The sequence below is a fragment of the Anastrepha obliqua genome, chromosome 1 (genome assembly GCF_027943255.1).
Source record: "Anastrepha obliqua isolate idAnaObli1 chromosome 1, idAnaObli1_1.0, whole genome shotgun sequence".
In the NCBI taxonomy this organism is placed as follows: Eukaryota; Metazoa; Arthropoda; class Insecta; order Diptera; family Tephritidae; genus Anastrepha; species Anastrepha obliqua.
The window spans coordinates 30,806,703-30,819,417 of record NC_072892.1 but is presented as its reverse complement, the minus strand read 5'-3'; the positions used below and the strand labels follow the sequence as shown (position 1 = coordinate 30,819,417).

Genomic DNA, 12,715 nt, shown 5'->3' with positions numbered 1-12,715 from the left:
ACAGACCGCTATTTCGGTAGATGTCACTTTTGAAGCTGTCATTTTTTGATATTTGACAAGTCCATTAATAAAAATGGAACGATACACGCAGATACGGTTCGTCAAACTCGAACATTTTTGGGTCATCGTGAAGCACCTTGTCGGACTGCAATACAGAAATTGGTGAAAAAATTCGAGCTGTTGGGACAAGTTAGAGATGTGAAGAATAAAACCCATGCACGTCGCTCAAAAATAGCCGAAAATATTGTTATTGTAGCCGAAAATGTTGAAGAAACGCCGGGTTTGTCCATTCCTCGTCGTTTTTTGGAATTAGACAAACGTCATTACATCGTACTTTGCATAAGACTTTGGGTCTTAAGACTCATAAAGTCCAGTTACCACAAGAACTCAAGCCGGCCGATCATCAACAACGTAGTGTCTTTTCTGATTGGCTCGTTGAAATGCATGAAAATGTTACGGAATTCCATCGAAAAATCATCTTGAGTGATGAGGCCCATTTCCATCTTGATGGTTTCGTAAACAAGCAAAATTGTCGGATCTGGGGCTCAGAAAATACAAGAGTTGTTGTCTTCAACGTGTTTGGTGCGGTTTATGGTCCGGTGGAGTCATAGGACCTTACTTTTCCGAAAATGAAGCTGGAGCAACAGTTACGGTGAATGATTAATGATTTTTATGGCCGGAATTGGATGGTATTGATCTGGACAGCGTTTATTTTCAACAAAAGGGCGCTACGTGCCACACAAGCAACGAAACCATTGATCTTTTATCAAAATAAGACCTCTTAATGGAAAACCCTTTACATAAAAGCAAATCGCGATCTATTTCCCGCACCTTTCCAATGAATCATTTAATAATAAATGTAAAAATCAACGAACGAAATTCTCTCACTATTTTGTATTTGTAGTAGAATAGGCCTAATTTTACATTAAGTAAACTTTTTTGTTAACCCTGAGCGACTTGATTTGAGGGCGTTTGTCATTCAATTTGTCCGGGGTTTGATGCCCGTTATGCATATGAGACACTAAATGATAGATGAGGATTTTCCTAATAGGCTGCAGCCTCTGGAGGTCGCATAAAACTGTATGTATTTCAATTTTTAGCACAATAATTTCAGGAGGATTTCGTAGTAAAAACTTCATTTAAGCCGACGACTGCAGCGCTGATAACCAGTTATGAAAATTCTCTCAATCACAATTAAATATACATCAACGTAATTTGTCAACTTGAATACCTTGCATTGATTGCTCAGCGGATTGTTGGTGTGAAATCGATTTTTAGTTGTCTCTACCTTTATTGCGCTTTGCCCCCCTTCCCATATACATATATACATATGTATGTAAGTATTACGATGGAAATGCGACGGCTAGCTGCGCAGCCTGGCAACAACAAAGTTATCAGCTGACTATCTGAATTAGGAACCACCCAATAGTGGGTACATACATACATACATACATATGCAAGTATTTCCAAAACTTCCATTACACACATCTTATACTCTATGATTTAGTTTTGCTATTTAGTATATACAAGTGTATCTCTGTGTATGTATGCAATATATTGCATTCCAGAACTACACGAAAATATTAGCCGAGCATAAAAACAATGTCTTAAAACTAACTGGTGCATAAATCCACCAACATTTCACAGTGGCAAATTGAAACTGCGATTTTTAATGGCAAAAGCCCTCGCCGTTTTTGCCGACGCTATTTTACTTCGTGTGTGCTAGAAAGCAACCGATATATTCGTTTTAGAAAGGAATGGCGCTAACAAAACAAATCAAAACACAAATCATGTGCACATGTTGACATCGTATTTAATGTAGCAACAAAGTTAATAGAACCCGCACACACACACAGGCACACAATGCCAACATTAAGGCTATGAAAAAACATGGTAGCGGCAACAACAAACAATGCAGCAAAGTAATGGAAGCCCTTCAGTCGTTATTGTCGGTATTGTTGTAGTCGTCGCAGGGGTTGTCGTTGCAGAGTACGTCAGACGTTGGTCGTCGCCGGCGTTTTTGTTGTGCGAGCCATTGTGTGTTATCAAATTGAGTGAGTGAGCGAGTATGCGAAAGAGTAAAGTATTGTAGAAAAATTTGTATATATGTATGTATTTGATATTCGTGCAACAAACAACAATTTCTCAAATGTAAAGATGGCCGCCGCAATGGCTGAATAAGTAAAAATGGAATAAGATTTGCAATTGAAACCTACATACATATGTACATACACTCATATACAATAAGGTATTTGACCATCACGACGCAGCGGAAGAAGAAGAGCAGGTACGAGCGGCTTGTTTTGTTTGCCGCAGTAGTAATAGTGTTAGTGGTGTAACGGCAGTGGCTGTTGTGAAAACGAGCGGCAGTGGCAGCCTATGCAATTGGTTTATGTGTTTGCGCTTCCGCTCTCACGATGAGAAAGGAAGTGCTGGCTCTCCATAAACAGCTGATTATTGATATGCGGGGTCTATGAGTGCTATGAGTGTAGATGAGTGAACCTACATATTTTTCAATACTACAATGGAAATTCTTTACTCTTGAGTGGCTTAAGTATTCAGAGCTTTGACTCGAATCGCCACATCGGCTACTCAATTGTTTGTCAGCTGGTGGTGATAACCATTCGTTTGTCGTTGGCAGCTCGAAAATGTTTGAATTGATCGATTGTGCAAGAAATGCTGCTACAGTCGGTTGAGAGAGCTCATTTGATACACATATTTTCGTCGTGCGTGAAATTGAACATATCGCGACGTTAAGGAGCTCAGCTAAATAAATTAAAAAAAAAAAACTTAAGTTAATAAATACAAAACAAAGCCAAAAAATATAACATAAAATACAATATTTTTCTATAAGTAAGGAGGATTATAAGCAAAAACGACTTATATTAGATAAACAACAATAATATTACAAAAATTGTGATAAAGTAAAGTAAAAATCAAAGAAAAGCAGATGCAAGTGAAAAATTAGAAAAATACGTCAAATTAGAGTTGAAAAGTGAATATATAAACGAAAAACTATGGGCGTTGTAATGTGTACATATTAAACTGAACCTCACTTGCATCGGGTAATGGAAAGAAAATTCTGACCTCAATAAGTTTGTAAAACCAGACGAAAAGGGCGTAGCGACTTTTTTCTGCTGTCAATTGGCCTTCGTTTTACGTGAACGGCGTAACAATCGTTGCATCTGTCTCTTTGATTGTAAGCGGCAACAGTCAGTCGTATTATCGTCGCGCGGTGAGTCGTTCGGTCCGTTTGTCAGTCTATCTGTCTGTCGTTTTTATTAATGGCCTATTACTGAGAATTGTATGTGCAAACGAGATGGCATATCAGCATAATTCTCTCTGAGTGTAATACTCGACCAAAAAGAACGAAAAAAAAAAAACTACCTGAAAGCAGCAAAGGACCAAATACTTCCTTTGTCGAGTCGTTTGTTGTTGGTCGCTTACAGGCGTACACCCTAAAAAGAGAAAAACCGTTCAAGGGGAATCGATTGCTTAAAGACATGCGGCAATAAGGCAATAACAGCTACAACAACAGCAGCGTGGCAGAGCTGAATGGATTCGGGGCAGAACGGAGTGAAACGATAAAACTCTCAAACTCAAAGTAGAAAAGCTGAATTGTCCCACGTCACGTCATTATCACGGCCCCTACAAGCTCAGCGCAGAGTGAGCCAGACACGCGGTAGCCATAATTGCTGCAGTCGACGCAACGCCACAGAACAACTCTAAGCCCTGAGATGTATGTAGTTGTATGGTCGTAGCCATAAACTAGCAGCTAGCAAACGAGGGCAGTCATTAAGAATTTTTTTCACAACGCTTGGGCTGGTCAGAGTAAACGGTCGATTGGTTGAACGCAAATAAAAAAAAAAAAAAATCAAAAAAGAGAAACGTCAGCGTCGCCGTCGCGTTGCAAATCAAATTAAAATAATACTGCAGATCGCTGCATTTGTAACTAAAACTACTTATACACATACAAGCACAACATAATTAAATTAAACCTTATTAAGGCTGAGTTAATTTTTGTAAAACAAAAGACAATTACAAAACAATAAAATGCAAAGTGTAATTTTTTTTAATTTTTCGTGAGTAAAGACTGAAAACAAGTAACTACAAGGATTATTCCAAATATACCAATAAATTAAATTAAAACACATAGACAAGCCAATGCAACAGCAAAAGTCGAACATAGTTGAAAGTTAAAAAAAAACACATACATATACGTGTACAAATCGGTTGACTAAATAAATAAAAAAAAAATTAATAAATAACTAGTTCACGTGTATTACACGCATACATATACAGATATATGTATATATGTAATGAATAAATGTAATAAATTGCGCCTACAAAAATATTACTAACGCAAAGAAAAGTAAATATATATTTCTACCTAATTACAAACTAAAATAGCAACAACAGTAAACCTTCGTAAACTGAAATTTCGAAAAACAGAAAAACAACAGCAACATATGGATTAACGTTCCTGGTAAATTAACATTAAAATACCCCATCCACGCATAAATATGTATGTAGACGCATGCCTAAGTGGATTATAATCATCTGTAAATAAAATACATAGCAAACTTCGTGTGGACTACGCACGTAATTACCCGCATAGCAGCGTTCAGTAGCAGTTGGAGCAGCAGTGGCGTCGCACCAAAGTGATTATCTACACGTATTTATATTATATATATTATAACTGTTCAATTCACTTGGCAACAGCGCTTGGCTAACAGTCCACGGGCACCATTTGCCATTTGCGCCCGTTAGAAGGTATCGATAACGCATTAAACTATCGAGACTTGCACGAAAATTTGTCTGCGTATGAAACACCAGTGCCTGAAGTTGAAGAAGTTGAAGAAGTGTGAGAAGTGAGAGTTTACAAAAAATCAGTGTAAATATCGCAAAAACCAAAAAAAAAGAAGAAGAAAAAAAGTGCGCTCGAAATACAATTATCAAAATTTCCCCGTCTCATTTTACCCAAATTTGAGGAAAATCAGTGCCAACAACAAACAAAAGTAAAGTTAAGCCGAAATATAACTGCTTATGTGTCTAACCTAACCTTGCAAATAAAGTGAAATTAGCAGGCAAAACAGTGTGCGCGGAGAATGTTTGAAAGCAGTTTTATGTGACAAAAAAAAAAACAAAAAAGTGGCGAAGTTTGTAGTTGAAGTCGAATAGTAGTTTAATCGCGACGCTTAAGACAACAGCAACCAGAAAATATTGCCAAAATGACGATGGCTGCATGCTATGCCAACTACGACATGGCCTTGTCGCACGGCATGTCCTCGGCGGCGCTGCTCAGCGGACAGACTCATCACCATCACCACCACAATAGTCACAGCCACAACCACAGTCATCACCAACAGACACAGCCCACGCATCACCACCAACAGCAGCAACTTTATCATCACTCGCAACAGCAGTTGCAACAACAACAACAACAACACCACTCGCAATCATCGAATGGTGCGCCCTCGAGCGCCGCCGTAAGTCGTTCGTCGTCCTTGACGGCGGCGGCGGCGGCGGTTGTCAGAGGCGGTAATGCCCCCACATCCATACCCGCCGTCGCCGTCACCAATCCAGTGATTAGCAGCACTAATATTGGCAGCGCTAGCATAAGCAATAGTCGCAGTAGCAACAGCAGCGCCGGTGCGAATAGCAGCAGCGGTGCATTGTCGACTGGCGCTACGGTGGCGATAATCAGTGCCGGCGGCACTGCAACTCCACAAAAAGACTATTCCATTCCATTGCATGTAGACTGCAGCGTAGAGTACGAATTGCCAAATCAACCCAAACCACCGGTGGGCCAGCGCGTCGAGCCGTTGCTAATGATCCATCCTTGCTATTTCCGCAAAATTGAATCGCAACGACGCAGTCCATTTGTTAACAATATGCCCGCGACAGCACGCAACAGCACCGCCTTGTTGGTTAGCGGCCTAAACAGCGCCGCGACGTCGGTCATTTCCACTACGACCGGCGCAACAGCAGTGGTTAGCTCGTCCGGTCCAACAGCGGCCAGTTCTTCGACTCGCCGTTCGGTTGGGCGTCAATCTCAGGTTATACAGCAACAGCAACACCAAACGCAGCAACACTTGCAACAGCATCAAGTGGTTGCCCAATACCAACAACAGTTGCAGCACCAGCAGCTGCGCCAGTCATCACAGCAGGAGCAGCAACAACAACAACAGCAGCAGCAGCAGCAGCAGCAGATGTCACAAATGTCGCAACAAGCGCATTATCCGGTGGTGGTGACACACCACCATCACAGTCATCACCACCAACAATCGCAGCAACAGCAAGCGACGCAACAACAAGCCAGCATCGCTTCTTCCGCCCCAACATCCTCCACTGCCGCCACTGGTGCCTACATAGAGCACGCAAGCGCAGTAAGGAGAGCAGCTGCACAGCACCGCAGCAACCAAAGTCGCGCCGCCTCAGCAGTTGGTAGCAATGCCAGTCAAGCGCATCAGCAACAGCAGCAGGAGCGTTCAAACCAAAGTCACAGCCACAGCTCATCTGCCTCAATCGCCGCTGTGGCTGCCGCCGCTGCAGCAGCCGCCGTTACCTCCCAAAACCAACAGAATATCCTAAGCCAGAATGCCTCACAATGGGACCAGCTGGCAGCGATAGCTGCACGCTCGTCGATGACGCCAGCAGCGGCTGCGGCAGCTGTCCACTCCAGCCAAATGCTGGCACCCCGTAGCACACCCGCGATATTCGGCAAAAGTCTGTCTGCCGTGGGCAAGCGCGATGCGATGATATCGGGTGGTGTATATGGCGGCAGCAGTGCGACGGCTGCCACAAGCATAGCAGCGCATCACAGCGGCAAGCAACAGCAGCAGCAGCAACAACAAGCGCAACAGGCACATTGCTTGCCCGCAGGTGCAATATGGCCCGATCCGAGCAGTGTTGCGTCCGCTTCAGCTGCGACATCGTCCACCGCATCGGCTCTCATGATCGACCGCAGCCCGATGGCAACAGTTCCTAGCAACTATCAGGCCGGACCTGACACCACCCCAGCGATAAGCACACACTACGCACGCGACGACAAACTCAGCGGCAAATATCGCCAGTATTTGCGATCACAGCGCCTGCATCCCTACTTGTCGGCGGCAACAACGAATGTGGCGGCCGTAGCAGCAGCGGCAAATCTGGGACAGACATTTTCACAGTTCGCGGCCACACCGTCTTTCCAGCATCTCCAGCAGATCTCCTGCTACAACGTATGATCAACGTAAAGCGCTTTCACTGTAGCAGAAGCGGAAACTGTAAGTGTTCCACCAAGTGGATAGGTGCGTGCAGCAGCAAAGCAAGATTGTGTCCACGTCGCGCCTGCCCGGTCGAATATACGCTCACCGGGAGCCAACGCAACGACATTGACGATACGCAATTTCAGCGTATATTATCGCAAAGCTTTTTGGAGTTAACCGATTTCGCAGGGGATATTCAAAGGACGAGTGGTGGTAGTTTAATTGTAACGGCATTCAATATGCAAAAATTATTCATCATTCAAATGCGCCAAAAATCACATTTCGAAACATAGAAAGTAAAGTAAAAAATGCTACTATTCAAAATTAAATTTAAACAGTAAATGAAATGAAAAACAAAAAACAAAAATAAAAAGCAAAAAAAAAAAAAAAGAGTTAAAGGAGAATTCCAAAATTGTTAAATTGATATTAAAGTCATTAGATAAAGTTTGGACCAAATAAGATTACAAACTAATGGAAATACATTGCCGATATACATACATAAAGCTATGCCATGGACGACCCGAACAGTTACTCGAACATACTTAAACGCTTAAAAGTTATTGTTATACGCTTGCAGTACGGGCTAGAAGTTAGAATTCAAGTAGGCAAGTAGCCTTAGGGTTTACGGCAGTAAAAGCACCTACCTCCCGGTGTCGCAGGCACCAGAAGTGTGGGAGATATTATGTACAAACACGTTCCATGCACATACACACACACACACACACACACACACTCACACTTGCATGGGCATATATGAATTGTGTAGGTCGAGACGGGGAACAGGCGCCGCCAAAGCGTACTTGCGCTTATGAGAAATGCCGACGGCATTTTGAGTTTAGTGAACGCCCACACGCCAAACATACAACGAATTCGATTGTTTCACGCAGACAGCTGCATTGTCTATTGTTTGTTATTTATTAGCGCGCAATGGCTATTTTACGGCGCAAAATAACTAAATATTCATTAAGGCTCACCAAATTTATGGGGCTCCTACGATGGTGGAAAGCTATAAAAATCAGATACATTTGCTGAATCGAATTGCTCATCATTCCAGTGGATCATTTAGTGTGAAGGCTGTGTTTTTCTGTAATACCATTTCAAGTTTTAAATTTATTTGATACTTCACTTGGTTTTTTTTTTGTTTGTTTTTGTGTTTTCTAAATCCCTTTTGTTGCTTATGCATTATCTCATGTCTGTGTGAGCTGTGCGCTCGCAAACTAATGACCTTCAACGCTGGCGTTTCATCAGCACTTCTTTGAACTTCTTAATTAATGTTGTATTTAATTTGTCTTTTGGCGCTGAAAAAAAAAAAACGAAAACATAAAAAAAGGCATGCTTGTGAAATTTTAAAATTAAAAATAAAGAAAAAAAGATTTAATTGAAATTAATATAGAAATAATTAAGTCGAAAAGCGATTAGTTGAAGTGAAAATGCACATACAAATAAAAAGCGTTTGCGTGAATCGTCGAAATTCGTGTGTCCAAGTATGTAAATGTGTGTGCGCCACATTTTTCAAACAAAACGCGTCTGATGTGATCCGTCCGCCGCTTTCCTGTTGCAGCTGCTTGCTTTCCGTCACCTAAATGAACTACCGTCGGCTGGCTGTGCCTGTTATTGCTTTATTTCGTCTATTCGCTTGATTTCAATGCGATTGGCCACATTTGGGTCAGTCGCATTGAAATTATAAATTTAAATTATAAATTAAAATATGTACATAAATACATACATACATATTTTTCATTAGTTGACAACGAACTGTTTATTAAGTAAGGGTCCATTGTGCGGTCGAGGTTGGGTCCAACAGACTTTAACTTTTTGCTTACAGTTTATATTTAGTTTTGTTTTTTTTGTCGTGAAAAAAAAAAGAAAAATATAGTTCTCGCTCTGAACTATGGTTTACATTTAGCTTTTTTCGTGATTAAAAAATATGCTGCTCATGCGAAATAATTATCTTTGCTCAGCTATAAATAGGGCTGGCTGGTTTTTGTGCTGTTTGTTGCTTATTTCTATGCGTTATCTGCATGTGGCTACCGGCATTAGCATAGATTAACTAGAAGTTATGTGGCGGTTAGTTCTTGGTGATCATAAATAACGACGAATTGTAAAGCGATTTTATGAGCCAAACGCCATATAAATGGCAGTAACGCCAACTAGGAGATATGAAATATTCGAAATGCAAGCCAACAAAAATAAAACAACGTGCGTGACATAACGAAAGTAGGTTGTGGACTCGGCGCCGACTGCTGGCATTAAATGTAATATTCAAATCGAAGTTCTGAGCTCTGTACCGATTGCTGACATGAAATGTACTATTGAAATCATACAAATAGTTCTGGTTCTGGGCTCGCTATCGACTGCTGACATTAAATATTAAAATCAAACAAAAAGTGTTCCAACAGCAGTCGCTGTTCCGGTTCTGGGTTGTGCACCGATTGCTGACATTAAATATAATAATAAAATCGAAGAAAACGTTTTCCAACAGCGATCGCTGTTCGGTGCGAAATGGCAAAACTCCGAGGGTATTACTGCCATGACACAGCTTAGAAAATTGAATTAAGTGCATGCCCAGCAAAATTATTTGCCGATGAGTCCCAAAGCCTCCCAACTAGTTTTTGGCAGAGAAAAGTAAGCGCGCACACAGACACCAATAAAGGCGTCAGCGTTAAAAAAAAAATTGTAATAAGCGCATAGAATATAAAATAACTAGCAAATAGCAACTAGCAAATGAGTCATAGTGATTATGCTGCTGATAAGTATGTATGTACAGATACGCGCCGAATGAGCCAATGTTCCATATGAACAGCTTCATGAAACAATAATAATTGACCAATTAATTAATGCATAAGAGAAGAGCCCCTAGTAGAAGCACATGCGCGCATGCGCATCTACCTGCCGCTTATATGTAGATACCCACATTTAATGAATACACATACCACACATACACACACACATACATACATACATACATACATATGTGTAGATGATATACAGGCATTAAGCTAGAAAGCATATAGAATGGAAAGGTGGAGTCATGAAAATTATACGGCAACAAATTCAATACTAAGTAGTTAATGTCGATACAGACAGCAGAGGAAGCGTTTTAAATAAGATTAGTAAAGAGGTCTTGTGTTGGGATGAGCAAAGAAGATTAAAACTGTTGACGAAACCTAGACTACGTAGATATACGCACACACACATGCGCATATGTAGATATGTGTATGTATGTACATAAGGTGTAGAGCCAAATGTCTGTTAATTACCAGTCAGTTGATTAGTTGAGTAGAAATGACTCAAAACTCTATGTGGCGAATCAGCTATGGGGGAGCGGCGGAAGTGAAGTAGTGCTGCATTTTAAAACGAAAGTTGTTAGAACGTAAGCAGGTGCAGGTGAAACGTAATAAGAGAGGTCACTCAACACAAAAAGCACGTAAAAAGTTGGTGGTGTAGTATTGCAGAGAGTATTGCTGTAAAGCAGCATTCCCCTTATATGTAGCGGTAATGCTTATGCTGCACCAACAAACACCACAGAGTATAGATGTAGGCGCACGATGTGTGTATAGTGTGTATTAGTGCTTAGGTGCATCGCATCACTCTTAAGGTGAGGTAAATACTTGCTGCCCAAATATTGTCTCATTGTCAATGCTTTACTGTCCTACAATAGACGTGGGATGGCGGCAATAGAACTTAGCGACGCGCGGTCATTTATGTGTGCATATGTATGTATGTACATACATACTTACAGACACTTTGCAGTGTATACTTGCATGTCCAATAAAGGTCTATTTACACACATCAGTTGGGTATTGGTGTTCGATAGAATAACGTCCGTTATAGCCTAGAACGACGTCGCAGTTAATTCTGATTAAAATTGTGTTGTGACACACAGCTGTTGCGCGGATTTAATGTGAACAGCTGATTTGCTTAATATAATATAATTCAAGTCAGTAAAAGATGTAGCGCAGGCAAAAAATTTAGGTATTAGCTGCCCTGATTTTAAGAAATAATTATTTATTTAAGCCTTTTGCATCATTCGACCGAATAGTTCGCGCGCACAAAAACTCTCTCTTAGCACCAAGCGCGAAATAAACTACAATAAATTATTTTTTTTTTTTAAGTTTGTGTAAAATGAAAATTTTGTAATCCTGTAACATTCATTTCCATTAGAACAAACAGTAAAAGGCTTGCCGACGTAATGTATTTTGTTGAATACTTAGCGCATTTCGTGCGCTAACGCAAAAGGGTTAGAAAAAATCTTAAATTAAATTAAATTCTCAAGCTACTTCGAAGTGTCATCACAATCAATGTGATGTAATTTCGAATGTGTTAGTGCGAACTAGCATTGCATTCAGACTTTCTTGTTCTTCTCTTTAAAGGTTTCATTATTTTTCATGCACAATAGCTATTAACTGTAATTTTTCGGCAATCTTGCCATCGAAAATTTCCCGAATTCGTTTAAATTATGAGAATTGATGCTGGAAACAGTCACCGACGTAAACCCAGTCCCCTGTCAGCTGTTACGTTCAAACTAATGAGAACCCCATGTAAATGAAAAATTCCTTCCTTCCATATCGTAGTATCGTAGATTTTATTTCACGATTTTTGGAAATTCCCGTAGAACCCTGTCAGCTGATTGTTCCCTCACCACACAGTGTTACCAAGCAGTACATTTCGAAATCATTTACAAAATAAACTTAGAAAAATTATAATTTTTATTAAAATAACTGAAAAACACTGTTGAATAATGTTAATTATAGATAAATGAACTATTTGCATTTGTTGGTTCTTTGCTATTTATTAAACAATGAAAAATTGTAACTGATAACGCGGATGTGTGAAAAAGTGTGTAAGCAAAAATATCAATGGCAACATTGTGTAGATACAACGAAACACATACACACACAAACCGATGTATTGTGCAAATATGTAATTAAAAGAACGCAGTTGTTCTCACGGGATGAGTTTTGCTCAGTTTTGTGCTCGTTAGGGGCTGCGGTAAGGGATTACGTACGTCGGTCACTGTTTTCAGCATAAGTTTAGTAGTCAGTCCGCATTAGCGGCGCTTAATTCCTGAGATAATTGCGAATGAAGTCGTTGGGCCCGATTAACGCCATCGGCTGTATAGGCTATTACCGACGTATTTACAAATCGCTAAAAAAAATCCATTATTTTGGCGTAAAATTCAAAACTTTATTTAAGCTGAGTCGGCTTGTCCGTTTTGGGTCAAATATGCCCCGTTTTGTTGTATAATTCGTTCCCATTTTAATGGCAGCTTCATAATGTCTCTCTCGAAACATTCTAGTAATCGATTTCGAAGAAATAATTCCAAATATTACATATTTGAGCCATCGTACATCTGTATGTGCATAGAAACCATGTGCGATATACACAGCTACAATATTCACGCATACATACATATGTATAAATATCGATACAAATATGACAAGTGTGGAATTTCGGACAAA

At 40.4% G+C, this 12,715-nt stretch overlaps 1 protein-coding gene across 1 annotated transcript; it reads left to right on the top strand.

Annotated features, from left to right (window-relative positions):
* Positions 1 to 2,710: 2,710 nt before the first annotated feature.
* LOC129236418 (centrosomal and chromosomal factor) lies at positions 2,711 to 7,981 on the top strand. Its single transcript, XM_054870793.1, has one exon. It carries the CDS (start codon positions 5,232 to 5,234, stop codon positions 7,230 to 7,232), a length of 2,001 nt encoding a protein of 666 aa, XP_054726768.1. The 5' UTR covers positions 2,711 to 5,231; the 3' UTR covers positions 7,233 to 7,981.
* The last annotated feature ends 4,734 nt before the right edge of the window (positions 7,982 to 12,715 follow it).

Excerpts from the sequence above, each read along its gene's own strand:
- LOC129236418 (XM_054870793.1), top strand. The coding sequence starts at position 5,232 with ATGACGATGGCTGCATGCTATGCCAACTACGACATGGCCTTGTCGCAC.